The 27,382-nt window shown below is 46.1% G+C and overlaps 2 protein-coding genes across 3 annotated transcripts in view; one reads left to right on the top strand and one right to left on the bottom strand.

The window, feature by feature from the left end:
- LOC137344608 (putative helicase MOV-10) overlaps positions 1-18,139 on the top strand; it is a 68,010-nt gene extending 49,871 nt beyond the window's left edge. For both annotated transcript variants that reach the window (XM_068007706.1, XM_068007707.1), the window contains 6 exons: positions 1,189-1,380; positions 3,775-3,849; positions 6,617-6,742; positions 7,344-7,432; positions 14,701-14,819; positions 16,544-18,139. In XM_068007706.1, coding sequence (XP_067863807.1) covers positions 1,189-1,380; positions 3,775-3,849; positions 6,617-6,742; positions 7,344-7,432; positions 14,701-14,819; positions 16,544-16,608 — 666 coding nt within the window. In that variant the 3' untranslated portion in view covers positions 16,609-18,139. The remainder of the gene's footprint in view (positions 1-1,188; positions 1,381-3,774; positions 3,850-6,616; positions 6,743-7,343; positions 7,433-14,700; positions 14,820-16,543) is intronic.
- Positions 18,140-25,113: 6,974 nt separating this feature from the next.
- rhocb (ras homolog family member Cb) overlaps positions 25,114-27,382 on the bottom strand; it is a 28,284-nt gene continuing 26,015 nt past the window's right edge. The window contains exon 5 of the mRNA XM_068007708.1: positions 25,114-26,415. Coding sequence (XP_067863809.1) covers positions 26,245-26,415 — 171 coding nt within the window. The 3' untranslated portion in view covers positions 25,114-26,244. The remainder of the gene's footprint in view (positions 26,416-27,382) is intronic.

The raw sequence follows: 27,382 nt of genomic DNA on the forward strand, positions 1-27,382 counted from the left end.
AGTTTCTCCTGAATTCCCTATTGGATTTATTAGTGACTATCTTATATTTATGACCCCCTAGTACTGGTCTCCCCCACAAGTGGAAACATCTTCTCTAACTCTACTTTTTCATCCCTTTCATAATCTTAAAAATTTCCTAAAAATTAGAGCGAGGACTTTCAGGAGTGAAGTTAGGAAACGCTTCTACACACAAAGGGTGGGAGAAGTTTGGAACTCTCTTCTGCAAATGGCAGTTGATGCTAGCTCAATTGTTAATTTTAAATCTGAGATTGATAGATTTTGTTAACCAAAGATATTAAGGGATATGGGGCTAAAGCAGGTCTATGGCTTTTTAGGGCACAGATCAGCCATGACCTCATTGAATGGCGGAACAGGCTCAAGGGGCTAAATGGTCTACTTCTGTTCCTATGTTCCTAAAGACCTCTACCAGGTCACCCCTCAGCCTTCTCTTTTCTAGGGAAAAGAGCCCCAGCCCGTTCAGTCTTTCCTGATAGTTTTAACATCTCAGTTCTGGTATCGTCCTTTTGAACACAAAGTCCTCTCTTTGTTGGATCAGCAACTTTCTTCAGTTGTTAGCTGCAACACACTGACCAGGATGGTGCCAGGTTCCACCCGGTCGTCTATAGCCAAAGGTGGGATTTGATCTCTTGCTGAGTTGACTGGTTTCAGCTGGGCAGTGGTAGAAATGCTCCAATTGGAGGCATCTCTTCCCCCCCCCCCCCCGGATTAGGGAGGAGAAAATTGCCCGAAGTTCCTGCTCCTGATCACTATTCAACGACCACCGTTGAAGTGGGCATGGAGCTTCGCTCTGACGTGGGTCTTTCTTTCCCCGTCCTCCCCACCTCCTCCCCGACAGTCAAATATCCCGTTGACGGTCATTGACTAGCTCTTTCAAAGAGCCGGCACAGGCACGATGGACCGAATGGCCTGCTGCTGTGCTGTTATGATTCCGTGATGGTATGAAGGATAGTCACTTGGTTAAGGTGAGGTACTGTTGGACATCTGATACCTGCGGAACTCTTCTCCAGCGCGAGTCAGTGCCCTCCGTTGAAGAGAGGAGAAAACTGGTCATGGGAAAAGTGGTAACTGGTCACTGAATATGGGGAATGCTAACTGACCTCGATCCGTGTGAGTCGTGCTGTTTTCAGTGGGTTTGGGATCCTGACGTTGAATGTTTTGGAATTCCAGGATTTTCCGCTAATCTTCCACGGAGTGCTGGGTGAAGATCAGCGAGAAGCCAAGAGCCCGTCCTTCTTCAATGTTGAGGAGATTGACAAAGTGCTGTTCTATCTCAAAACGCTGCTGACCGATCAGGGGAAAAAGGGCCTGGCCAAGATTTCACCCAAAGAAATTGGGGTGATCGCTCCTTACAGGAAACAGGTTTGGAAATTCTACCCTCGGTGGGATGTTTATAAATAACTTCTGGAGAATGTCCAAGAAAAGGCAGGCCTGATCCTTATCTCTGTCGCGACCTTCCTTGAGTCTGTCTTATGGTCCGTGTACCATCCCCCCCCACAACTCCCTCCTCCGTGCTCGTCACTTGTACTGAAATCGAGACTGGTCTCACACGCTTCCGATTCTAACGCCTTGCCTTGAACCTCAGAATTGTGGCGCTCCTCTCCTTTCTCCTGTAACCCCCACAGACTTTTAAAAACCCAAATTTGGGCTCACCAAATGTTAGTGCCACTCCCCCTGCCCTTTCCCCGTAGCCCTGCAAAATTTCCTTTTCAAGTTTTTATCCAATTCTCTTTTTGAAAGTTATTATTGAATCTGCTTCCACCGCCCTTTCAGGCAGCGCATTCCAGATCATCACAAACTCGCCGTGCAAAAAAAAAAACGTTCTCCTCATCCCCCCCCCCCCCTCTGGTTCTTTTGCCAATTACCTTTAACATAGAAAAACATTTCACAGCATTACACAAGGGGTGTAATCAAAAGATGGAGGCCACGCCAAAGGAGGAGACGCGAGAAGGCAGCGACAAAGCTTGGTCAAAGAGGTGGGTTTGAAGGAGGGTCTTGGAGATGGAGGGATTTAGGGAGGGAAATCCGTAGTGTGGAGCCTAGATGGTTGAAGGTGGGATGAACTTGGTGCACCTCCCCACTTTCATCCACCGTCCGAGTTGGAGCAATGTGGGGGAGGGAGGGCGAGGGGTTGTAGGGTTAAAGGAGACAGACGCGCGCACAGACTGACACATCACTGGATGCCAATCGGGAGTGAGAAGTCTGGCTGATATTTCCCTCTCTGCTCAAGGTGTAGCCCCCATTTCCCCCTGGCCCAGATGAGCTAATTTGCCACCAAAAGCTCGCTGTACCATTAAGGGTCACGGAACCAAGGCGGGTAGATGGAGTTAGGATACAGACCAGCATTGACCTAATTGAATGGCGGAGCAGACTCGAGGGGCTGAATGGCCTCCTCCTGTTCCTACCATTTTTAGATCTGTGCGGCTCAGCTAGTTCCACCAGGACCACTCTGCTCCAGACCTCATTACAGCCTTGGCCCAAACATGGACAAAAGAGCTGAATTCCAGAGGTGAGGTAAGAGTGACTGCCCTTGACATCAAGGCAGCATTTGACCGAGTGTGGCACCAAGGAGCCCTAGTAAAATTGAAGTCAATGGGAATCAGGGGGAAAACTCCAGTGGCTGGAGTCATACCTAGCACAAAGGAAGATGGTAGTGGTTGTTGGAGGCCAATCATCTCAGCCCCAGGACATTGCTGCAGGAGTTCCTCAGGGCAGTATCCTCGGCCCAACCATCTTCAGCTGCTTTATCAATGACCTTCCCTCTATCATAAGGTCAGAAATGGGGATGTTCGCTGATGACTGCACAGTGTTCAGTTCCATTCGCAACCCCTCAAATAATGAAGCAGTCCGAGCCCACATGCAGTAAGACCTGGACAACATCCAGACTTGGGCTGATAAGTGGCAAGTAACATTTGCGCCAGACAAATGCCAGGCAATGACCATCTTCAACAAGAGAGAGTCTAACCACCTCCCCTTGACATTCAACGGCATTACCATCGCCGAATCCCCCACCATCAACATTCTGGGCGTCACCATTGACCAGAAACTTAACTGGACCAGCCACATAAATACTGTGGCTACAAGAGCAGGTCAGAGGCTGGGTATTCTGCGGCGAGTGACTCACCTCCTGACTCCCCAAAGCCTTTCCACCGTCTACAAGGCACAAGTCAGGAGTGTGATGGAATACTCTCCACTTGCCTGGATGACTGCAGCTCCAACAACACTCAAGAAGCTCGACAACATCTAGGATAAAGCAGCCCGCTTGATTGGCACCCCATCCACCACCCTAAACATTCACTCCCTTCACCACCGGCGCACAGTGGCTGCAGTGTGTACCATCCACAGGATGCACTGCAGCAACTCGCCAAGGCTTCTTCGACAGCACCTCCCAAACCCGCGACCTCTACCACCTAGAAGGACAAGGGCAGCAGGTACATGGGAACACCACCTGCACGTTCCTCTCCAAGTCACACACCATCCCGACTTGGAAATATATCGCCGTTCCTTCATCGTCACTGGGTCAAAATCCTGGCACTCCCTAACAGCACTGTGGGAGAACCTTCACCACACGGACTGCAGTGGTTCAAGAAGGCGGCTCACCACCACCTTCTCGAGGGCAATTAGGGATGGGCAATAAATGCCGGCCTCGCCAGCGACGCCCACATCCCATGAACAAATTTTTAAAAATTGCAGCTGGGCCAATAGAGGGAGCTCTGCAGCTGCTTAAACAGAAGATTTATTTTTCCCTCCTTGCAGGTGGAAAAGATCAGGAAAGCGATAAACACAGTGGACAAGGACCTGAGGAGCATGAACGACATCAAAGAGTTGAAGGTGTGAACTGCTGGATGTGTTTCTGAAATGCCTGGTAATATTGTGTCCTTTTCCTGGACTGCTTTCTGCTTCCTCTTTTCTCACTATCTGAACCCTGCAGAATGGGTGTTCTCTATATGTAAATCTCTTTATCCAAGCAACAAGTACTCACTGACTAAACCCTTTCTTGTCCTGCCTGCCCCTCTCTGCCTGCCTGCCCATCTGCCTGTCTCTCTGCGTCAGTCGAAGAATTTCAGGGCCAACGTTCCATGTATGTAGAAGATATAAGGAAATAAAAGAGGGAATTTCCTTTTATACAGTGCCTGTATTGACCTCTGGACGTCCCAAAGCGCTTTACAGCCAATTAAGTACTTTTGAAGTGTAATCATTGTTGTAATGTAGGAAACACGGCAGCCAATTTGCGCACAGCAAGATCCCACAAACAACAGTGAGATAATGAGCAGACATTCTGTTTGTGAGGGTTGAGGGATAAATATTGTCCAGGATACCGGGAATGGCTCTTCTTCGAATAGTGCCATGGGATCTTTTACATATTCACCTGAGAGGGCGGACAGGGCCTCGGTTTAACAGTCTCATCCGAAAGACGGCACCTCTGACAGTGCAGCACTCCCTCGGTACAGCACTCGGATTTTCAGCCTGGAATGTGTGTTCAGGTCTCTGGAGCGGGGCTTGAACCACGACGGTGACTCAGGCGAGAGTGTTACCCACTGAGCCGCGACTGACCTCTGTGTTAATGGGAATGAAGCACAACACACGAGGTTCATCCCTCATTCATACCTTAACCTCCGAAGATAAGGTGGTATACTCTATGTATCTGAGTTCGCTCCACCAATTGCAGCTGTGTGGCCACTAATTCAGATTTGTCAGAGAGCTTATGATCGGGACACCCCAGAAAAGATACAGCCCCCCAGCACTTATAGCGGGAGTGGGAAAAGTGAAGTCACCAATGTGTTTCAAAATGGAGTGAGTATTGACGCCAATGAGTTGGATAAGGGGCAGGACTTAAGCGGTTTTTACAGCGAGCAGAGTCTATTTTAACAATAAAAGCAGAATTATTTCTCCAGCAAAATGCAGTGAGTGGAGGATAGTTACATAATACAAATTGTAAAATCAATCCCGGTCACTTACAGCAGCGCGGTCTCCAGGCGTGATTGACGGGGGAATTACCCAATCATTTCCATTCTGGCCGGGACTTGTGTCACGATAGAATTGTAAGAGCAATCCAGCTAGTCCCACTCCACCCCCCCCCCCCCCCCCTTTCCCTGTTGTCCTGCAAATTTTTCTCCTTCAGGTACCTATCTAATTCCTTTTTGAAAGCCACAATTGACCCTGCCTCCGCCACCCCCTCGGGCAGTGCATTCCACATCATAACCACTCGCTGGGTTAAAAAAGTTTCCCTTATGTCGTCTTTTTGGTTCTTTTGCCAATCACCTTAAATCTGTGTCCTCTGGTTCGCGACCCCTCCGCCAATGGGAACAGTTTCTCTCTCTCTACTCTGTCTAGACCCTTCATGATTTTGAACACTTCTATCAAATCTCCTCTCAACCTTCTCTGCTCTCAGGAGAACAACCCCAGCTTCTCCAGTCTATCCACGTAACTGAGATCCCTCATCCCTGGAATCATTCTAGTAAATCTCTTCTGCACCCTCTCTAAGGCCTTCACATCCTTCCTAAAATGTGGTGTCCAGAATTGGGCACAACACTACAATTGTGGCTGAACCGGTGTTTTATAAAGGTTCAACATAACATCCTCGCTTTTGTACTCTATGCCTCTATTTATAAAGTCCAGGATCCCGTATGCTTTCTTAACCACTTTCTCAACTTGCCCTGCCACATTAAACATATACCCCCAGATCTCTCTCTTCCTTTAGTTTATATTGCCTCTCCTCATTCCTCCTACCAAAATGTATCACCTTACACTTCTCAGTGTTAAATTTCATCTGCCACATGTCTGCCCATTCCACCAGCCTGTCTATATCCTCTTAAAGTCTACCACTACCCTCCTCACTGTTTACTACACTTCCAAGTTTTGTGTCATCTGCACATTTTGAAATTATGTCCTGTACACCCAAGTCCAAGTCATTAATATATATCAAGAAAAGCAGTGGTCCCAGCACCGACCCCTGGGGAACACCACTGTACACCTCCCTCCAGTCCGAAAAACAGCCGTTCACCACGACCTTCAGTTTCCTGTCTCTTAGCCAATTTCATATCTGCGTTGCCACTGTCCCTTTTATTCCATGGGCTTCAATTTTATTGACGGGGGAATTACCCAATCACTTTATCAAACCACCTTTTGGAAGTCCATATACACAACATCAACCGCATTGCCCACATCAAAAAACTCAATCAAGTTAGTTAAACACGATTTGCCTTTAACAAATACATACTGGCTTTCCCTAATCAATCCACACTTGTCCAAGTGACTGTTAATTTTGTCCCTTGATATGCGGCCCTCTCCTAATTGTTAACAGTTACATCTAGAATCGCACTTTAAGGAGGTACGAACAGCTTATTGAAACTAATTGAAGGCCGAGTTTGGTTGAAATCAGCAGAGCTTTTTAGATGGGTTAAGTGCAGGGTAAACACTTAGTGAACTGCCTGAAACAGCCAGCACGCTTAATACGGTTTAAGTGACGCCTTTGTAATTGACTCCTGTGGTGACGGCAGACGCTCAGCGCCGTCTGCCTGATAACAGGCGGCCGCCCGTGATGAACGGGAACGGGGTGTAAGTGGTGGGACTGAGAGTTCATGTTTGTCTTTTTTAGGTGGGGTCGGTCGAGGAGTTCCAGGGTCAGGAGCGGAAGGTGATCATCATCTCCACCGTCCGCAGCAGCTCAGACTACCTGCAGATGGATGAAGATTTCAACTTGGGCTTCCTCAAAAATCCAAAGGTACTTTAATTTTCCCCCCCACCCCACCTTCAACTTTCCTCTTCCTCTCCTCGTCTCCTGAAAGTGCTGACTCTTCCTGGGCCAGTGCAGTCACTGTTGTAATGTAGGAAATGCGGCAGCCTATTTGTGCACAGCAAGGTCCCACAGACAGCAATGTGATAATGGCCAGATAATCTCTCTTCGTGGCGTTGGTTGAGGGATAAATATTGGCCAGGACACCGGAGAGAATTAACCCCTGCTCTTCGAATAGTGCCCTGGGATCTTTTACGTCCTCCTGAGGGTGCGGACGGGGGCCTCAGTTTAACGTCTCATCCGAAAGACGGCGCCTCTGACAGTGCAGCACCCCCCTCAGTACCGCACTGGGAGTGTCAGCCTGCATTATGGGGCTCAGGTCTCTGGAGTGGGACTCGAACCCACCACCTTCAGAGGCGAAAGTGTTGCCCACTGAGCCACGGCTGGAGATAATGTGTGTTTGTATTGGATATCATTACGTTCTCTCTCACTCTTCCCCCTCCCTCACTAGACCGACCTGTGTTGCTAACTGTGCAGTATGAAAATGTTCATGAACGAATCGCGAGTAATATTTCTTTCTCTTCTCAAGAGGTTTAATGTTGCCCTCACCAGAGCCAAATCCCTGCTGATAGTGGTGGGAAATCCAATAATCCTCAGCAAGGACCCAAACTGGAACAGGTAGGTGAAATCTCTCTCCATTGCCCCTACAATGTAGCTGGCGCCAGTAGTATCGGCCACCGGGCATGACTGCTGCCAGTTACTGGTGTGTTCAGGCGTTTTATTTAAAGGTCGAGCGCTCCAAGTAGTGCTGGTGGGTTCAAGTGTTGGCCGTAGGGGGCTGCCAACCCTCCAGGATTGGCCTGGAGTCGTCAGGAATTAAAAGTTTAATCTCCAGGACACTGCTGCGAGCAAAAACCCCGGGGACCAAAATCATAGGAGGCCTAACAAAAAATTGTGTTTCTGTTTTCTTTTGAACACTTTAATTAGTTGTAAAAATAATAGGAGATGGAAAATTGGCTGTCTGACTGACGGTCAAACGTCGTCCAATCGAGTGACAGTCTGTCCGCTTTACACTTGGTGTGGGAAGGCAGTGTGTCGCAAGGATGGACGTGTTGGGCGACCAATGGTGGGAGTGTGGGGGCGGTGCCTCGCACGAACGTAAGAAATGGGAGCAGGAGTAGGCCATATGGCCCACTCGAGTCTGCTCCGCCCAAGGATGGACATGTTGGGCAACCAACGGTGGGCGTGCGGGGCGGGACAGTTGAAGGCACGAGATCATGTGATGAAACCTCCAGGAATACGTCCAACCAGAGTTGGCAACCCTAGTTGTCGCTCTGCACGAGGGCTGGGGACAGACAGGGGTCCCGGTCCCTTTCCGTTCAGTTCCCAACCTGACCACCTGGAGGGAGAGAGTCAGTCCTAGGTGATCTTTAGTTAAGAGTCTCCTGTGGCACACGGGGCAACCAATTTCTTCCATTGTTGTCCGTCCATTGTTACGTGAACAGGTCTTTAGCCTGGCTCACAACCTCTGAAAAGGAGGACTGCCTTTACTCTGGCTCCTACCTTCCGACCCACCTGGCTTGGGCGGTCTTGCCAGGAGTTATACTCCCGCCAGCACAACTGTCAGGGTCAGCCTTCCCATCCTTTCCAGATGCAGTCCCTGGGGAAGGCTGGGTGGTCTTTGGTGCGCCCCCCACCCACCCCCGGTTGACCACAGAGGACATCATTTTCAGCCCATTAAAGGTGTGCACCGTATGACTTGGCTGCAGGAATCGGGCCAGCCGAAGAGAATGGGTTAAAGCCGGTGTTATATTTGACTCCGACTGAAGTATCATCTCTCTTCCGTCCAGCAGATCCCGGTTAGAATCATACAGCAGAGGAGGCCATTCGGCCCATCAGGCCTGTGCTAGCTGTCTGAAAGATCTATCCAGTTAGTCCCACTCTCCTCTTTCCCCATAGCCCTGCAATTTTTACCTTTTCAAGTATTTATCCAATTCCCTTTTGAAAGTTATTATTGAATCTGCTTCCACCGCCCTTTCAGGCAGCACGTTCCAGATCATCACAACTCGCCAAGTGAAAAAATTTCTTATCTCTCCCTGGCTTTTTTGCAAATTATTTTAACTCTTTGTGTTCTCTGGTTATCAACCCCCCCACCGTGGAAACACTTTCTCCCTATCTACTTTATGAAAACCCCTCATAATTGTGAACACCTCTATTGAATCTCCCCTTTACCTTCTTTGTTCCAAGGAGAACAACCCCAGTTTCTCCAGTCTCCCCACATAATTTAAATCCCTCATCCCTGGTACCATTCTGGTAAATCTCCTCTGCACCCTCTCCAAAGCTTTGACATCCTTCTTAAAGTGTGGTGCCCAGAATTCGACACACTACTCCAGCTGGGGCCAGTGATTTGTAAAGGTTTACCATAACTTTCTTGCTTTTGCACTCTCTGCCTCTATCTATAAAGCCCAAGATCCCATATGCTTTTTTAACAGCTTTATCGACTTGTCCTGCCACCTTCAAAGATTTGTGTATTGATTCTCCACGGTTAATGTTTACATTTGCCAATCTGTAACAGACTCATCTTGACTCTGGGTTGTTTGTGTAACAAAAGGAATTTTTACGTGAACAGGTCTTTAGCCTGACTCACAATCTCTGAAAAGGAGGACTGCCTTTACTCTGGCTCCTACCTTCCGACCCACCTGGCTTGGGCGGTCTTGCCAGGAGTTATACTCCCGCCAGCACAACTGTCAGGGTCAGCCTTCCCATCCTTTCCAGATGCAGTCCCTGGGGAAGGCTGGGTGGTCTTTGGTGCGCCCCCCACCCACCCCCGGTTGACCACAGAGGACATCATTTTCAGCCCATTAAAGGTGTGCACCGTATGACTTGGCTGCAGGAATTGGGCCAGCCGAAGAGAATGGGCTAAAGCCGGTGTTATGTTAATGTGGGCTCTGCATGTCCAAGTGTGTGTATAAAGGATAGTTCAGGATATTCAAAAATATCTACGCCCTGAAGGGGAGTCAGGCATCAGAACTGAGAAATTATAACTATTCAGGAAAGACTGAACAGGATAGAACCATAGAAAAATATACAGCACAGGAGGGGGCCATTCGGCCCATCGTGTCCGCGCCGGCTTGAAGAACAACCAGGTGCCCATTCTATTCCCACCCCTTCCAGCACCCGGTCCGTAGCCCTGCAGCTTACAGCACTTTAGGTGCAGGTCCAGGTACTTTATAAAAGAGTTGAGGGTCCCTGCCTCTACCACCAATTCGGGCAACGAATTCCATACACTCACCACCCTCTGGGTAAAAAAGTTTTTCGTCATGTCCCCTCTAATCCTTCCGCCAATCAGCTTAAATCTATGTCCTCTAGTTCCTGAACTCTCCACTAGTGGAAACAGGTACTTCCTGTCTACTCTATCTAGGCACCTCATAATTTTGTACACCTCAATCAAGTCTCCCCTCAGCCTCCTCTGCTCCAAGGAAAACAATCCCAGCCTATCCAATCTCTCCTCATAGCTGCAATTTTCAAGCCCTGGCAACATTCTTGTAAATCTTCTCTACACTCTCTCCAGAGCAATTACGCCCTTCCTGTAATGTGACCAGAACTGCGCACAATACTCCAGCTATGGCCTTACCAGCGTTTTATACAGTTCCATCATTACATCCCTGCTTTTGTATTCTATACCTTGGCTAATAACGGAGAGCATTCCGTATGCCTTCTTCACAATCTTATCTACCTGTACTGCCACCTTCAGGGACCTGTGCACGTGCACTCCAAGGTCTCTCACTTCCTCTACCCCTCTCAATATATTCCCGTTTACTGTGTATTCCCTTTTACTGTTTGCCCTCCCTAAGTGCATTACCTCACACTTCTCCGGGTTGAACTCCATTTGCCACTTTTCCGCCCCCACTCCACCAACCCATTGATATCTTCTTAATGAAGAGGATAGCTTTAGACTCCATCAACTACACGGCCAATTTTTGTGTCGTCTGCAAATTTGCCAATCATGCCCCCTACATTCAAGTCCAAATCATTAATATATACCACAGACAGCAAGGGACCCAACACTGAGCCCTGTGGCACACCACTGGAAACGGATTTCCATTCACAAAGACATCCATCCACTTTTACCCTTTGTTTCCTGTTACTGAGCCAATTTTGGATCCAATTCGCCACATTTCCCTGTATCCCATGGGCTTTTACCTTTCTGACCAGTCTGCCATGTGGGACCTTTTCAAATGCCTTACTAAAATCCATGTAGACAACATCCACTGCACTACCCTCATCAATCCTCCTTGTCACTTCCTCAAAGAATTCAATCAGATTTGTAAGGCATGACCATCCCTGAACAAATCCATGCTGACTATCCCTGATTAAACCATGCCTTTCCAAGTGACAGTTTATCCTATCTCTCAGTATTGATTCTAATAGTTTGCCCACCACCGAGGTAAGACTGACCGGCCTATAATTGTTCGGCCTTTCCCTCGTACCCTTTTTAAACAATGGTACTTTGTTTTCAGTCTTCCAGTCCTCCGGTACCTCCCCTGTATCTAGTGAGGATTGGAAAATGATCCTCAGAGCATCCGCTATTTCCTCCCTGGCTTCCTTCAATAGCCCAGGAAACAATCCATGCGGCCCTGGTGACTTATCAACTTTCAAGGATTCCAGTCCCTCTTTAACTACTACGTCCGAATCATCCCTTTCCTTTGTGAATACGGAGACAAAATAATCATTTAAAATCCTACCCACATCCTCTGCTTCTACACACAAGTTACCCTTATCATCCCTGATAGGTCCCTCCTTTTCCTTAGCTATCCTCTTGTTCTTAATGTACTGATAAAACATCTTTGGGTTTTCTTTAATCTTACTAGCTAATATTTTTTCATGCCCTCTCTTTGCTTTCCTTATTTCATTTTTTACATCATCCCTGTACTTTCTATACTCCTGTAGGCTTTCTGCAGTATTTAATTTTCTGTGACAGTCATAAGCTTTCTTCTTCTGCTTTATCTTGTCCGTATACTTCTAGACAACCAGGGGGTTCTAAATTTGGCAGTGCCACCCTTTTTCTTTGAGGGGACGTGTCTGCATTGTACCCGTAGAATTTCACTTTTTAGTGCCTCCCACTGGCTTGCCACTGATTTCTCCTCGAGTAGTTTTGTCCAGTCCACTTCTGCCAAATCACCTCTTAGTTCTGTAAAATTTGCCTTCCCCCAATTTAAAACGTTTACTCCTGATTTAACTCTGTCCTTTTCCATAATAATGCTAAAACTAACTGAATTGTGGTCACTATCTCCAATATGGTCACCCACTGTCACTTCACCCACTTGCCCATCTTCATTTCCCAGGACTAAATCTAGAATTGCATCCCCTCTTGTTGGGCTTGTCACGTACTGGCTAAAAAAGTTCTCCTGGACACTGATCAAGAATTTTGCCCCCTTTGTGCCCCTCACACTGTTTGAATCCCAGTTGATGTTAGGGTAGTTGAAGTCCCCTACTATTATTGCCCTCTTATTTTTGCACTCAGAAATTTGCCTACATATTTGTTCTTCTATCTCCCTTTCACTATTCGGGGGTCTATAGTACACTCCCAGTAGTGTGACTGCCCCTTTTTTTATTTCTTAGCTCAACCCATATGGCCTCGATTGATGATCCATTTACCATTTCATCCCTTCTCACAACTGTAATTGATTCTTTAACCAATAATGCTACCCCCCTCCTTTTTTATCACCCACTCTAGCCTGCCTGAAAACTCAATATCCAGGGATATTGAACTGCCAATTATCCCCCTCTTTAAACCAGGTTTCCGTTATAGCAATGATATCATGCTGCCATGTGTCTATCTGTGCCCTTACCTCATCTGTTTTGTTTGTAACACTCCTTGCATTGAAGTATATACCCTTTAACCCCGTCAAATTCCTGTGCTGAACACTATTTAACCTTTGCTTCTTTTGCCTTTCTGAGTCACTAACTGCTTTTCTACTTCCTGTTTCCTGGTCTGAATTTGTCCTATCTGTACCTGCCCTTTGGTTCCCATCTCCCTGCCATACTAGTTTAAACCCTCCCCAACAGAACTAGCAAATGCCCCCAACGAGGATATTGGTCCCAGTTCTGCTTGGGTGCAACCAGTCCAGCTTGTACAGGTCCCGCCTTTCCCAGAATCGGTCCCAGTGCCTCAGGAATTTAAACCCCTCCCTTCTACACCATCTCTCAAGCCACGCATTCATCTGGTCTATTCTCCTATTTCTGCTCTCGCTAGCACATGGCACTGGGAGTAATCCTGAGATTACTAACTTAGATGTCCTGCTTTTTAATTTATTTCCTAACTCCCTATATTCTGCTTGCAGGACCTCATCCCTTTTTTTACTGATGTCATTGGTACCGATATGGATCACTCTGGCTGTTCACCCTCCCCCTTCAGAATGTCCTGCAGCCGCTCCGTGACATTCTTGACCCTGGCACCAGGGAGGCAACATACCATCCTGGAGTCACGTCTACGGCCGCAGAAGGGCCTGTCTGTTCCCCTTACGATGGAATCCCCTATCACTATTGCTCTCCCATTCTTTCCCCCCCCGCCCCCCCACCTCCTGTGCAGCTGAGTCACTCGTGGTGCCACGGTCTTGGCTCTTGCTGCATTCCCCTGATAAGCCATCTCCCCCAACATTATCCAAAGCGGGAATATCTGTTTGAGAGGGAGAGGATGGGGCTTTTTTCTCTAAAAATAGAGGCCTTTAAGATTATGGAAGGGTTTGATAGGGTAGACATAGAGAAAATGTTTTCGTTTGTGGGGGAATCCAAAACCATAGGCCATAAATATAAAATAATCACTAATAAATCCAATAGGGAATTCAGGAGAAACTTCTTTACCCAGAGTGTGGTGAGAATGTGGAACTCGCTCCCACAAGGAGTAGTTGAGGCGACTAACATGGATGCATTTAAGGGGAAGCTGGATAAACACATGAGGGAGAAAGGAATAGAAGGATATAGTGATAGGGTGGGAGGAGGCTCGTGTGGAGCATGGACCAGTTGGGCCGAATGGCCTGTTTCTGTGCTGTAAATTCGATGTCACTTGTTGAATTGAAGGACTTTGTGAAGGCCCTGCCCGGTGTGACACTGAGCCAGACAGATCGCAAAGTTCCTGGGTTCAAACCTGGTCTCTGTTCAATTAGCTGATCTCGGGTGGGGCAGTGGGAGTGATGTTACAGTTAGCCTTTGGGCCATGGAGTGAAAAGTGAGTGTGGGTTTCTGCCCCTGGTTACTGTCCACTGGAAAATGTGTGAGTGGAGGACCGGGTTGGCCTCAGCTTGATTTTTTTCCCCCCCCTCCCCAAAGCTGCTGATTGGATCTCCTGGTCAAATACTTGTTATACAAGCTTGTGTATGAGCAGTGGCCACTTGTATGAGGTACCTGAGGGCGCCTCGCACCTGTTGAATGTTGCCCCCTAGCAATGACGACAGCTGGCATTTATATAGCACCTTTAACGTAGTAAAACGTCCCAAGGCGCTTCACAGGAGTGTAATCAGACAAAAATTGACACCGAGCTAAAGGAGATATTAGAGCAGGTGACCAAACGCTTGGTCAAAGAGGTAGGTTTTAAGGAGTGTCTTGAAGGAGATAGAGAGGCACAGAGGTTTAGGGAGGGAATTCCAGAGCTTAGGGCCCAGGCAGCTGAAGGCACGGCCGCCAACGGTGGAGCGATTAAAATGGGGGATGGAGAGCAGGCCAGAATTGGAGAAGCGCAGAGATCTCGTAGGGCTGTAGGAGGTTACAGAGATAGGGAGAGGCGAGGCCATGGAGGGCTTTGAACACGAGGATGAGAATTTTAAATTTGAGGCAAGAGTCACCACCACCAGAGAGAGTGGGGGAGAGAGGCTGAAGTGGAAGGGGAGTCTTTGTACCTGTCTCGCTGTTGTGTTTTCCGGCTCTGATTCCGCGTGTTTCATCGTCAGGCACCTGAGTTACTGCAACGACCAGGGCGGCTACACTGGCTACAAATATCAAAGTGATGACATCGAAATCGACCTCGTAGATCGTCTCGATCAACTGAGCCTGGAAACTGAACCAACAGGTGACATTCAGAGTCGCCATGAAGTGGCTGTATTTACAATGAAGAGAGAGTGTGTGTGTGTGTGTGTGTTTTTCTTTTCCTATATTTGCAATAGATTAAATGGAAAATCCCCAGAGTGTTAAATTGAATCCATTTTACCAGCCTGTACACCACACGTGCAATGTGGTCCTTTAGACCAGCAAACCCTCCAGACTTGATAATTCCGATGATCTCCTGGCCGGCCTCCCATCTTCCACCCTCCATAAACTTGAGCTCATCCAAAACTCTACTGCCCGTATCCTAACTCGCATCAAGCCCTGTTCTCCCATCACCCCTGAGCTCGCTGACCTAGATTGGCTCATGGTCCAGGAACGTGTCGATTTTAAAGTTCTCATCCTTGTTTTCAAATTCCTCCATGGCCTCACCCCTCCCTATCTCTGTAACCTCTTCCAGCCCTACAATCCTCTGAGATCTCTGTGGTCCTCCAGTTCTGGCCTCTTGTGCATCCCCGATTTTAATCGCTCCACCATTGGCGGCCGTGCCTTCAGCTGCCTGGGCCCTAAGCTCTGAAATGCCCTCCCTAATCCTCTCCGCCTCTCTACCTCTCTCTCCTCTTTTTTTTTAAAGACGCTCCTTAAAACCTACCTCTTTGACCAAGCTTTTGGTCACCTGGCCTAATGTGTCCTCGTGCAGCTCGGTGTCGAATTTTGTCTGATCATTCCTGTGAAGCGTCTTGGGACATTTTACTACGTTCAAGGCGCTATATAATTGCAAGTTGTTGCTGTTTATGTAAGGTTTTTGAATTGGGGTTTGTAAATGGTTTGTTGGGGGTTCTTGGTGGTTTATCCATTTCTGTCGCTGAGCCAGACGGACCCTGGGTCCGATTCCTGGTCTTTGATGATCTCAGATGAGGCAAGTGCTGCAATTTGGCCCCAGTGCTCCTGGTTTAAGGAGGAGACAAATCAGCAATGGTTCTTGGTCCTGACTCGTGTTGGGGTCTATGAACGGCCTGGGGAGTCCCGTTCTCCCTCTTTCTGCCCCCCCCAAATACCGTTTTGCCACTCACTGTTGGGCTCCCATATGAAAAATAGCCACTTGTGAGATACCAGTGCCTGTGGGAAAGGTGGGAAGGGAAAGAGATTCACCAAAAACATGAGTGAATGTCTTATTTTGATTGCCAGAAGGTTGTGTGTGTGTGTATATTGTCCGGGGCTCATTCAGATTAGTTCTCGAGGATATAATTGATAAGTATAGGTGAGGTTGAATTGAACAAGCTATTTAACTTGGGCAATGAGTTGAGGGCACGAATACAAAATTCACACGCCTCGAGTGAGATTAGAGGGCGAAATATTTTTTTTGCCCCCCATTGGTTGGTGAATGTGAACCAAACTCCCAAGAAGGGAGTTGAATTGGTGGGGGAGTTGGGGTCAGTTTTCACCGTTAAAAATAGAGCTGAAGATTGCTGTTGGGAAGTGGGAATGAGGGTAACAGTGATGCTTAATTTCTTTTTTGGGGGGGGAGAAATAAGACTGAAATTAGGGAAGTAATAGATGATGTGGGCAGGGAATAGTTGGGAGACGGGCTGTGGATGGACCAAATGGCATTTTCCTGCTCTGGAATTTATTATTTCCGTATCAAACATTGTTCTTTTCTTCACACTTTGATGAGTGGATATATTGTAGAGAACGATTACCGGGTCAGTGGACGTTGTGCAGTGAATTGATTTATTTTGTTTGATTTGTTAGGGGACCCTGAGGAAATCAGCATCATCCAGAACCAGTTGGAGCCTGAATGGAGAAGTGAAGTTTGATCCAAGCTGTATCTTTTGAAAAGAAAAATAAAGCACAAGGGAAAGATGGAAATAATGTCCTGAAACTTCGAATGTTTAAAATTTAAGAAAATGTGTTTGTGTGTGTGTGTATATGTATATATCGCACGCTTTCTATAAATTGTTTAATTTCAGAATTGTGAATTTTTAACTGTTTTCTACAGAAACGAGACTTTTTTGCTCTTTTATGGTAATGCTGCATTTCTGAACTCTGGTTTCTCTCTGGTATTGATGTCTCTGTGAAGCAGGGTTCAGTTGTGAATTGTGTGTCTTCAAACCACTTGATTTAAGGATGAACTTTTCAGTAAATCCACCGCGATGAATTGGGCAATTTGGCCCTGTGAGTAGCTTGAGCCATACAGACCAGGAGGTACAGTCCCACATTCCATCCCTGATCTATGCTGAGTTGGTTTAATCTTTGAAGGGATGCCATAACTGTTCTCGGTGCTGGGGTTAAGGGGGGGATGTTGGTGGAAGCATATCAGCCAGCGTTCCTGGTCACTATCCAACGGGCCCCTCCCTCGCGGGGCAAGTGCGCACTTGTGGATTTCGGGAGAGAGCAGGATCGGACTTGGCTGTGAGGCCGCTGTGGTCAAATAGCTGGCTGGGGCTGCTCGGGCATGGTACTGGAACCAGCAGTCATTATCAAGAGGGGATGGGGAAGAAAAATATAATCCATGCTGCCTGTGACTCTTGCTGGCAACTAATTTGGCTCTACGTTTTGTGGATTAAGTGATGCAGTGTCTCTTAAACCATGATGTTTACCAACTCGACCCTCTGTTTAACCACTTGTTGCTCTTGTGAAGCTGTAGACACGAGTGACTCATCTTTTGCTGCTTAATGAGGCAGCTCCCTTTTACTGGATTCGTTGTTGTCGATCTTGATGGTTAGCGACAATGTACGAGTTCCTTTATTGGTTGATGGGAGTGTGTATATTATCAGAAGCTCCTTGTAATCTGCACGCATTTGTGTCCGAATGTAGAGAGATTCCTGTAACCCACCTCCCATGTCTGTGTGTCCACTCTACTTTTGTTTGCGTGCCCCACTTCAGACTCGAGGGGGTAAATTTGAGCGATAGTTTATAACGAGGGATATCAGATCAGCTGCCCATTATACACCTCTGGAAAGGAAAACTGGGAAAGATGCATAATGGAGGGCTGATCTGATAACATCCAAAGTCAAAATGACCCTCTTCTGTGTCTGGTTCATTTAACCATCAGTTGCTTTTCCCCCGTACAGCCAACTTCAGCGTCAGGGAAATGTTAATCCACAGCGAGCACAGTTCCAGATGTGAATATGCTCCTTGTTTGGTCTCAAATACCCAGCCCCCACATTCCCTCCCTGTGGCTTTGATGAAAGTTTAAATGTGAACTGAGTAATGTACCTGGTAGAAATGTTCTTTTCACTAGTGTGTTTCTAGATTAATAGATTTGTTTATCTTGCCTGTGGCATACCACATAGAAGAAAAGGTACAATATTTGGAGATTGCAAATAAATTATATATAAAGAACAAGACTTGTGTGTTTATCAAGCACTGATTTGAGTATTTGCAACTGTTCTGTGGGCAAATGTGGCAGATGTTTTATGCACAGCAAGATCCCCCTTGACTGGTTAATCTGTGTTCGGTGGTGTTGATTGAGGCAGGAATGTTGGTTGGGACACCAGACATGCTTCCTGCTCCTCTTCCATCCATCATGAATTCTCTTAACGTTCATCTGGAAGGTCAGATGGGAACAGTAGTTTTCTCAGCCTGGATTGTACTCTGAATAGGGTCTGAGCCAATAATCTGCAGACCCAGGTAGGAGTGGTACCAAGTGAGCCCAGAAGCATGAAAACGGATATGATATGAAATAATTTAATTTCCCATGCCGGGTATTCCAGCATTTGGAATCCTGTCTAGCTCATCCACGTAGTCTGGCAGTGATTGCATAAGCTGTAGGCACTTTCAGATCACCTGCGTTTAATGTTCTTATTGGATTCCCTCCCTAAACCTCTCCACTTTAAAGAGAGCCTCTTTTTAAAGCCAGCCTCTTTGACCAAGCTTTTGGTCACCTGACCTAATATCTCCTTATGTGGCTCGGTGTCAAATTTTTTCTGATAACGCTCCTGTGAAGCGCCTTGGGACGTTTTACTAAATTAATGGTGCGATTATAGATGCAAATTGTTACTCAAAAAGCCAGCATTACATGAGCAGGTGATGACCCAGTGGTTGGTCTGTCATTTTAAGCAGCGTGGACCAGGGTCCTGGTCTGTGCTGTTGGCTAATTTCTGCTGCTGTGCTACTTCAATGTAATGGAAGAGGAACGGAAAATCTGCTGGGCAAAAAGGATAGGCTGACTTTTCAAGTGTGCTCTGTTATCTGTTCTGACAAAGTGACACTTCCATCTGAAACTTTAACCACTCTTTTTGTTTCTTTTAATGTCTCACTGTGCCTGCTGTCTGTCCAGTGAGTCCTGCTGGGAAGTGCATATGGGTGAGCGTGTCAATGCTCCTGCTGCCATTCACTATCTAAGCTCCTAGAGAATGAACACTCTCGTTGTCTACTGGAGACCAGCTGATGCCCATCAATCCAGCAGGAGGCAGTGGCAACAAGGGAGGAGAGAAAATTGACTACTTTTTTTGTTCCATTGAACTCCCCACTTCACTGCAGTTTAATTTTAAATGAATATTTTCTGTCGCTTACAAATACTGTATAGTCAGGGCTGCTTCTCAGTCCCCACAAGCATTTACTTTCTGCCTTTTGTTTTAATCTTTAAAACACCGGAGAATATTACTGACTGACTACGTTGGACTTGTAGAGGGCAGGGGGAGGAGGAAGAGAACAGGTGGAAACAGCCAGCCATTGCTACATGGCAGGAAACTTTACGTCATGTACCTCTCATTTGCATCTCTTCCCGATGCAGCCACCACAGGTAGAGACTGTTTCCTGCTATCAAGCTGCCCTGAAGTCTGTGCAGCTTTCTGCATCCATCTGGCCCTAGATCTGAAAATAAAAGTCACTAGGGGGTAGAGAGAAAGAAGCAGAAAGCAGAGATCATACATTTAGATTTAACTGCCCTTCACATGCACTCACACACATGTGTGGGTCTAAATTGGTAATGCTGTTCGTGTGTGGGGGGGGTTAGGATTGGCACTCGGTGGGAAGCACTAGGGGTGAGAGGTGTGTCGGAATACACGGGGGCTGAAATAATACAGGCAGTTTGAATCACGAGCTTTATGATAAGTGCAGCTCTGCTCCCCCTCAACCCTGCATCCGGCCATGAGACACACTATGAACCACAGGCTGGATCTGTACCTGAGCTGTAAGCCCTCACTTTTTGGTTTATGGTATTTTTGTGTCTTTGAACAGCTGAGTTCATTCACAAACTATGGGAGGGGGTGAGGTGGGGGGGGTGGGATAGGTGACCATAAGAATCCAATTCACTTTCCCTTCCTGCTGCAGGAAACTCATCCCATTCAGCTGACAATATTTAAATGTGCTTTTTAATTATAAACAGGAGCCAAACCCTTATTTTAGTTAATTATCTTTAGAACAAGTTACCACATTCATTGCTGTAATGTGAGATCGTGCTGCATGCAAAATGGATACCACATTTGCCCACATGCCAAATCACAGCACATCGACAAATCTATCCGTGGCCTCACCCACCCTTTCTCGGCATCAGATCTTCCATCTGCTTCGCTCCTGTCCTCTGATCAGCCTTATGAGTAGGTCTGTCCTTCCCAAGATTTATAGGGTGAGGAGAGATTTGGGCCCACTGATCCTCTGAAAACTAGAGCTAGCCTCATTTGGTTATGAAATGACTTACATCGAATGTACAGCACAGAACCAGGCAATTTGGCCCAACATGCCCGTGTTTGTGCTCTGAATGAGCCTCCTCCCAACTTCATCTCACTATATCCTTCTATTCCTTGCTCCCTCGTGCGTTTATCTAGCTTCCCCTTGAATGCATCTATGCTAGTCATCTAAACTACTACTTGTGGCAGCGAGTTCCACATTCTAATCACTCTCTGGGTAAAGAAGTTTCACCTGAATTCCCTATTGGATTTATTAGTGACTATCATATTTATGGCCTCTAGTTTTGGACTCCCCACAAGTGGAACCATCTTTAAGTCTACCCTATCAAATCCCTTCATAATTTTAAAGACCTCCATTAGGTCACCCCCCTCCTCAGCCTTCTCCTTAGAAAAGAAACGAGCCCCAACCTGTTCAGTCTTTCCTGATAATTGTACCCTCAGTTCAGGTATTACCCTTGTAAATCTTTTTTGCCCCTTCTCCAGTGCTGCTTTATCCTTTTTTGTAATATGGAAACCATAACTGTGCACAGTACTCATGAGGTTTAAACAAGGCTTTGTATAAGTTTAATATAGCTTCTCTGCTTTTGAATTGTTCCTCCAGTAATGAACATGTTTTTATATAGCACCTTTTCATAGCCTCAGGATGTCCCAAAGCACTTTAGTCAGTTAAGTACTTTTGACGTGTAGTCACTTGTAATAGGCATCGAATTTGTGCACTGCAAGGTCCCATCGACAGTAACGTGATAATGATCAGATTATGTGTTTGTAATGTTGATTAAGGGATAATTATTGGCCAGGACACTGGGACAAAGTCCTATGCTCTGAAATAGTACCATGTGATTTTTTTTATTCATTCATTGGTTGTGGGCATTGCTGACAAGGCCAGCATTTATTGCCCATCCCTAATTACCCTTGAGAAGGTGGTAGTGAGCTACCGTCTTGAACCATTGCAGTCCATTTAGTGAAGGTTCTCCAACAGTGCTTAGATAGGGAGCACCAGGATTTTGACCCAGTGACGACAAAGGACCGGCGATATATTTCCAAGTCAGGATGGTGTGTGACTTGGAGGGAAACACACAGGTGGTGGTGTTCCCATGTGCCTGCTGCCCTTGTAGGTGGTAGAGGTCACTGGTTTAGGAGGTGCTGTCAAAGAAGCCTTGGAGAGTTGCTGCAGTGTATCCTATAGATAGTTCACACTGCAGCCACAGTGCGCTGATGGTGAAGGGAGTGAGTGATTAGGGTGCTAATCAAGCAGGCTGCTTTGTGCTGGATGGTGTTGAGCTTCTTGTGTTGTTGGAGCTGCACTCATCCAGGCAAGTGGAGAGTATTCCATCACCCTCCTGAATTGTGCCTTATAGATGGTGGAAAAGCTTTGGGGAGTCAGGAGGTGAGTCACTCGCCACAGAATATCCAGCCTCTGACCTGCTCCTGTAGCCACAGTATTTACGTAGCTGATCAATGGTGACACCCAGGATGTTGATTGTGGGGGATTTGGCAATGGTAATGCCGTTGAATGTCAAGGGGAGGTGGTTAGACACTTGTTGATGGTCATTACCTGGCATGAATGTTACTTGCCACTTATCAGCCCAAACCTGGATGTGGGCACAGACTGCTTCATAATCTGAGGGGTTGTGAATGGAACTGAACTCTGCACTTGTCAGCAAACATCCCCATTTCTGATTTTATAATGGAAGGAAGGTCATTGATGAAGCAGCTGAAGATTGTTGGGCTTAGGACACTGCCCTGATGCAGCAATGTCCTGTGTCAGAGATGATTGGCCTCCAACAACCACTACCATCCACCTGAGGGGGCAGATGGGCCATCATTTTAACGTTTCATCTGAAAGACTGCACTACAGCGTCAGCTGAATTGTGAGCTCAAGTCTCTGGAGTAGGGCTTGAACCCACTACCTTCTGACTCAAGAGGAGAGTGCTGCCCACTGAGCCATGGCTAGGTATAATAGGAATAAAGAGTGGGGGAAAACAACAGAGCAGAAAGTATTTAAATTTACTTTGAACTCAAGCCATTCTTCTAAAGCAAGAAGATTGACTCTGGGTAGAGGCTGCATGTTTTCAATTAGTTTCCAGTTGCAAACTTTAGTGAACAGTTTGCTCAATTTCACACACTGCCATAATCCTGCCACTGAACGAGCAGGTCCTAAAGACCCTATGACCTTGTTATTTCTGCAGGTGGTGTTTAGGATGCTAGTTGCTTTTTGTAGAGGTTGAAATCAGCACGGTGGGACTGTCTTGGGACCATTTATAGTCCATCAGAGAGATCTTCCTTTCATAGAATCATAGAAGTTTACAACATGGAAACAGGCCCTTCAGCCCAACATGTCCATGTCACCCAGTTTATACCACTAAGCTAGTCCCAATTGCCTGCACTTGGCCCATATCCCTCTATACCCATCTTACTTATGAAACTGTCCAAATGCTTTTTAAAAAGACAAAATTGTACCCGCCTCTACTACTGCCTCTGGCAGCTCGTTCCAGACACTCACCACCCTTTGTGTGAAAAAATTGCCCCTCTGGACCCTTCTGTATCTCTCCCCTCACCTTAAATCTATGCCCCCTCGTTATAGACTCCCCTACCATTGGGAAAAGATTTTGACTATCTACCTTATCTATGCCCCTCATTATTTTATAGACTTCTATAAGATCACCCCTTAACCTCCTACTCTCCAGGGGAAAAAAGTCTCAGTCTATCCAACCTCTCCCTATAAGTCAAACCATCAAGTCCCGGTAGCATCCTAGTAAATCTTTTCTGCACTCTTTCTAGTTTAATATCATCCTTTCTATAATAGGGTGACCAGAACTGTACACAGTATTCCAAGTGTGGCCTTACTAATGTCTTGTACAACTTCAACAAGACATCCCAACTCCTGTATTCAGTGTTCTGACCAATGAAACCAAGCATGCTGAATGCCTTCTTCACCACCCTATCCACCTGTGACTCCACTTTCAAGGAGCTATGAACTTGTACTCCTAGATCTCTGTTCTATAACTCTCCCCAACGCCCTACCATTAATGGAGTAGGTCCTGGCCCGATTCGATCTACCAAAATGCATCACCTCACATTTATCTAAAATAAACTCCATCTGCCATTCATCGGTCCACTGGCCCAATTTATCAATATCCCGTTGCAATCCTAGATAAACCTTCTTCACTGTCCACAATGCCACCAATCTTGGCGTCATCTGCAAACTTACTAACCATGCCTCCTAAATTCTCATCCAAATCATTAATACAAATAACAGCGGACCCAGCACCGATCCCTGAGGCACACCGCTGGTCACAGGCCTCCAGTTTGAAAAACAACCCTCGACAACCACCCTCTGTCTTCTGCCGTCAATCCAATTTTGTATCCAATTGGCTACCTCACCTTGGATCCCGTGAGATTTAACCTTATGTAACAACCTACCATGCGGTACCTTGTCAAAGGCTTTGCTGAAGTCCATGTAGACCATGTCTACTGCACAGCCCTCATCTATCTTCTTGGTTACCCCTTCAAATAACTCAAATTCATGAGACATGATTTTCCACACTCAAACCTATGCTGACTGTTCCTAATCAGTCCCTGCCTCTCCAAATGCCTGTAGATCCTGTCTCAGAATACCCTCCAACAACTTACCCACTACAGATGTCAGGCTCACCGGTCTGTAGTTCCCAGGCTTTTCCCTGCCGCCCTTAAACAAAAGGCGCAACATTTGCTACCCTCCAATCTTCAGGCACCTCACCTGTAGCTGTCGATGATTCAAATATCTGCGCTAGGGGACCTGCAATTTCCTCCCTAACCTCCCATAACGTCCTGGGATACATTTCATCAGGTCCCGGAGATTTATCGACCTTGATGAGCGTTAAGACTTCCAGCACCTCCCTCTCTAATATGTACACTCCTCAAGACATCACTATTTATTTCCCCAAGTTCCCTAACATCCATGCCTTTCTCAACCGTAAATACCGATGCGAAATATTCATTTAGGATCTCACCCATCTCTTGTGGTTCCGCACATAGATGACCTTGTTGATCCTTAAGAGGCCCTACTCTCTCCCTAGTTACTCTTTTGCCCTTTATGTACTTGTAGAAGCTCTTTGGATTCTCCTTTGCCTTATCTGCCAAAGCAATCTCATGTCCCCTTTTTGCCCTCCTGATTTCTCTCTTAACTCTACTCCGGCAATCTCTATACTCAAGGGATCCACTTGATCCCAGCTGTCTATGCATGTCATATGCTGCCTCCTTCTTTTTGACTAGGGCCTCAATCTCCCGAGTCATCCAAGGTTCCCTACTTCGACCAGCCTTGCCCTTCACTTTATAAGGAATGTGCTTACCCTGGTCAACACACTTTCAGGAGGGGAGATTGTGGAGTTTCAGTATCCAGTATAACATTTACAAATGTGAACCTGAAGGAAGTCTCCACTCCAGAAGTGAATGCAGGGGCTGACTTGGAACTAGATTCCCAATCCACCTCACCATGTGAAGATCGGTATAGTGGCATAGCCCACTCACCCTTGACACCAAAGAGATTAACTTTACAGATTATGTTGTGCTGTGTGCATTTGGAAAAATGCTGCACCTCAGTGGCTGGGTTTAGTTTGAGCCCCTGCTCCACTCCATTAACCATCTTTCACAAGTGCAGGAACACATTTCCACATCCAAAAGAATGCAATCTCAGTATAAAATTAAAGCTTTTTTGATTAAACTGTGTTCCATTAAATTTATTTCTAGTATTTTTTACATTTGTTAAGTGCCAACTGTCTGACTGTTATAACCCAGGATGAAAGCAAAGTTGATTTTACATTTAAGCCACTGCATTGGTTATTGCATACAAGAGATTAACAGATTGAGATATACACGTGCTAGCTGTGCAGGTTGTACATAACCAATGTTTTTACAGAGGAATGAATGCCCTATGAATAAACTGCTTCAGCACTTTGTCAACTAGTAATATGATTAACAAGAGGCAACCAAGGGCTACAATTACAAGTGCATATTGTACAGGAAGAGCATTCACTAAATAACCTGCAGCTGAGCCACACATCTGCACAGCTATCACAAAATTACATAAGTGCAAACCCTTAAATAGATGGGTTTGCAAATCACTATAAAAAGGAAAAGTGGTGACAGTTAGCATTTTATATAAATCAGAGCTTCAATACAAATGTGAATCTCAAATACAATAAATCTACAAAAGAAAAAATCAAGTTGCTTAACGGAATGCAATTATACAAAAGCTTGTTAGTTACATTACCATTCATAAGAGCCCATAGCACGACTCCCCGTTTGGTCTGCAATGCTTAGAAAATGGAGAAAAAAAGCAGGAAAGACATGTAGAATGTAGAGAAATTGTTTCAAAACTTTTTTCATTCAGCAAATAAAGTACAGGTTGCAGAATAAGATGTCATTTATACAAACTAATCCATGCTCTGCATTAAATGTTCAAGTTAATGGAACTATGCAGAAAAGTTGTGTTTGACACTATCATGTTTAATGAGATTTATTATAACAATGTAGATACCCAAATGGTACTAAGTCCCCCCCCCATCCCCACCCCCCCACCCCCATGAACTTACAGTACATAAACAAACTGTCATGAGGTGCTGGTGTTCATGGTCTCAAGTCACCACTAAACTTCTCCCATCGCACTATTCCGATACTAAGCATTACACAGCAAGTCAAAAAAAGGCTCAGACTAAAGTGTTTGAAAAATAGCCATTTGGAAACCAGGGGAAGAGAGAGAAAAGTCTCCATATACTGTGTAAAAAGTTTGATAAATGTTATTATGTCTGATACAGTACATGCGACAGGATGCATCAGATCCTACAACAGCACGCACTTGCGTCTCTTCTTGTGTTTGACTTGTAATGCAGCCCGTGTCGCCATCTCAAAGACTTCCCGAACTCCTTCCTTTGTTTTGGCAGAGCACTCCATGTACCCAAAAGCACTGATCTTGTTAGTCATGTCCCGTCCTTCCTCTGGCTTCACAGGTTCCTGACAGCACAAACGCACCACCATTAGCATGCACAAACACAGATCAGCCTTCAACCACATTGGTTTTGACCCAGAGCCCACAGCACAACTTTACCATTCTCATGCTACATTAGAAACAGGATGGCTGGTGTAGGGAATGAACATATTACACTGATGCAGTAGGTGCAGAGGTTAGGGCTGAAGCACATTGTTGGGGCAGCGTAGAGGAAGCTTTACTGCAAGCTAAACTTGGCAGCTTTTGATGCAGCCCGTAGGTGCGTGAAATGGAAAGTCTTCTGTCTGTGTGCTGTAGATTCTATTAATTCAGTTATCATATCCTACCACTGATGGCTCCATCCTTACTTCATCCCTTCTGCCTGCTGAGCTCAATTAATGAAACTCTATTCTGTTGTGCCGAACACTTCCCCCTCCTCAACTGTTAACTCTAAAGCAGGGGTGTCCAACCTTTGAGCTGGAGGTCAGATACATGTCAAAACCAGTGAGTGGGCTGATTAAAATGTTCCTCTCCCCCCAAAATCTGTTTTTAAAACAAATTCAAATTTCTGTTCTCCCATCCTCTCCATCTTTTTCTTCCTCATCCTTTTCAGCTCACACTGCACCGTTTCAAAGATTTCACTATCCAAGAATATAATTCCTGCTCAACAACAGACATTTGCTCCAAACATGGAGCAGGAGAAAATGCTTCAGTTCATTTAAAGCTCAGGCACTGGTAAAGGCTGCTCCTTAAAAAATAGTATAAATTTATCATTCAGGGAGCAGTACTCAGCAGTCCTCCAATTTTAAACAGCTTGAAGGCAAAGTTGACTTTGCACACAAGCATAAAGGGCACCAATACAAGCATCCAGATCAAAGTGGCTTCCAAACCTCACTGGCCTGCTGGTCACATGACTGCTATGTACAACACGGTGGCTTGAGATGTGTTGCTTCACATTCCCTAGTAAGATAGTATCAGCAGATGGTGTTTGGC

Source organism: Heptranchias perlo, chromosome 27 (genome assembly GCF_035084215.1).
Source record: "Heptranchias perlo isolate sHepPer1 chromosome 27, sHepPer1.hap1, whole genome shotgun sequence".
Lineage (NCBI taxonomy): Eukaryota > Metazoa > Chordata > Chondrichthyes > Hexanchiformes > Hexanchidae > Heptranchias > Heptranchias perlo.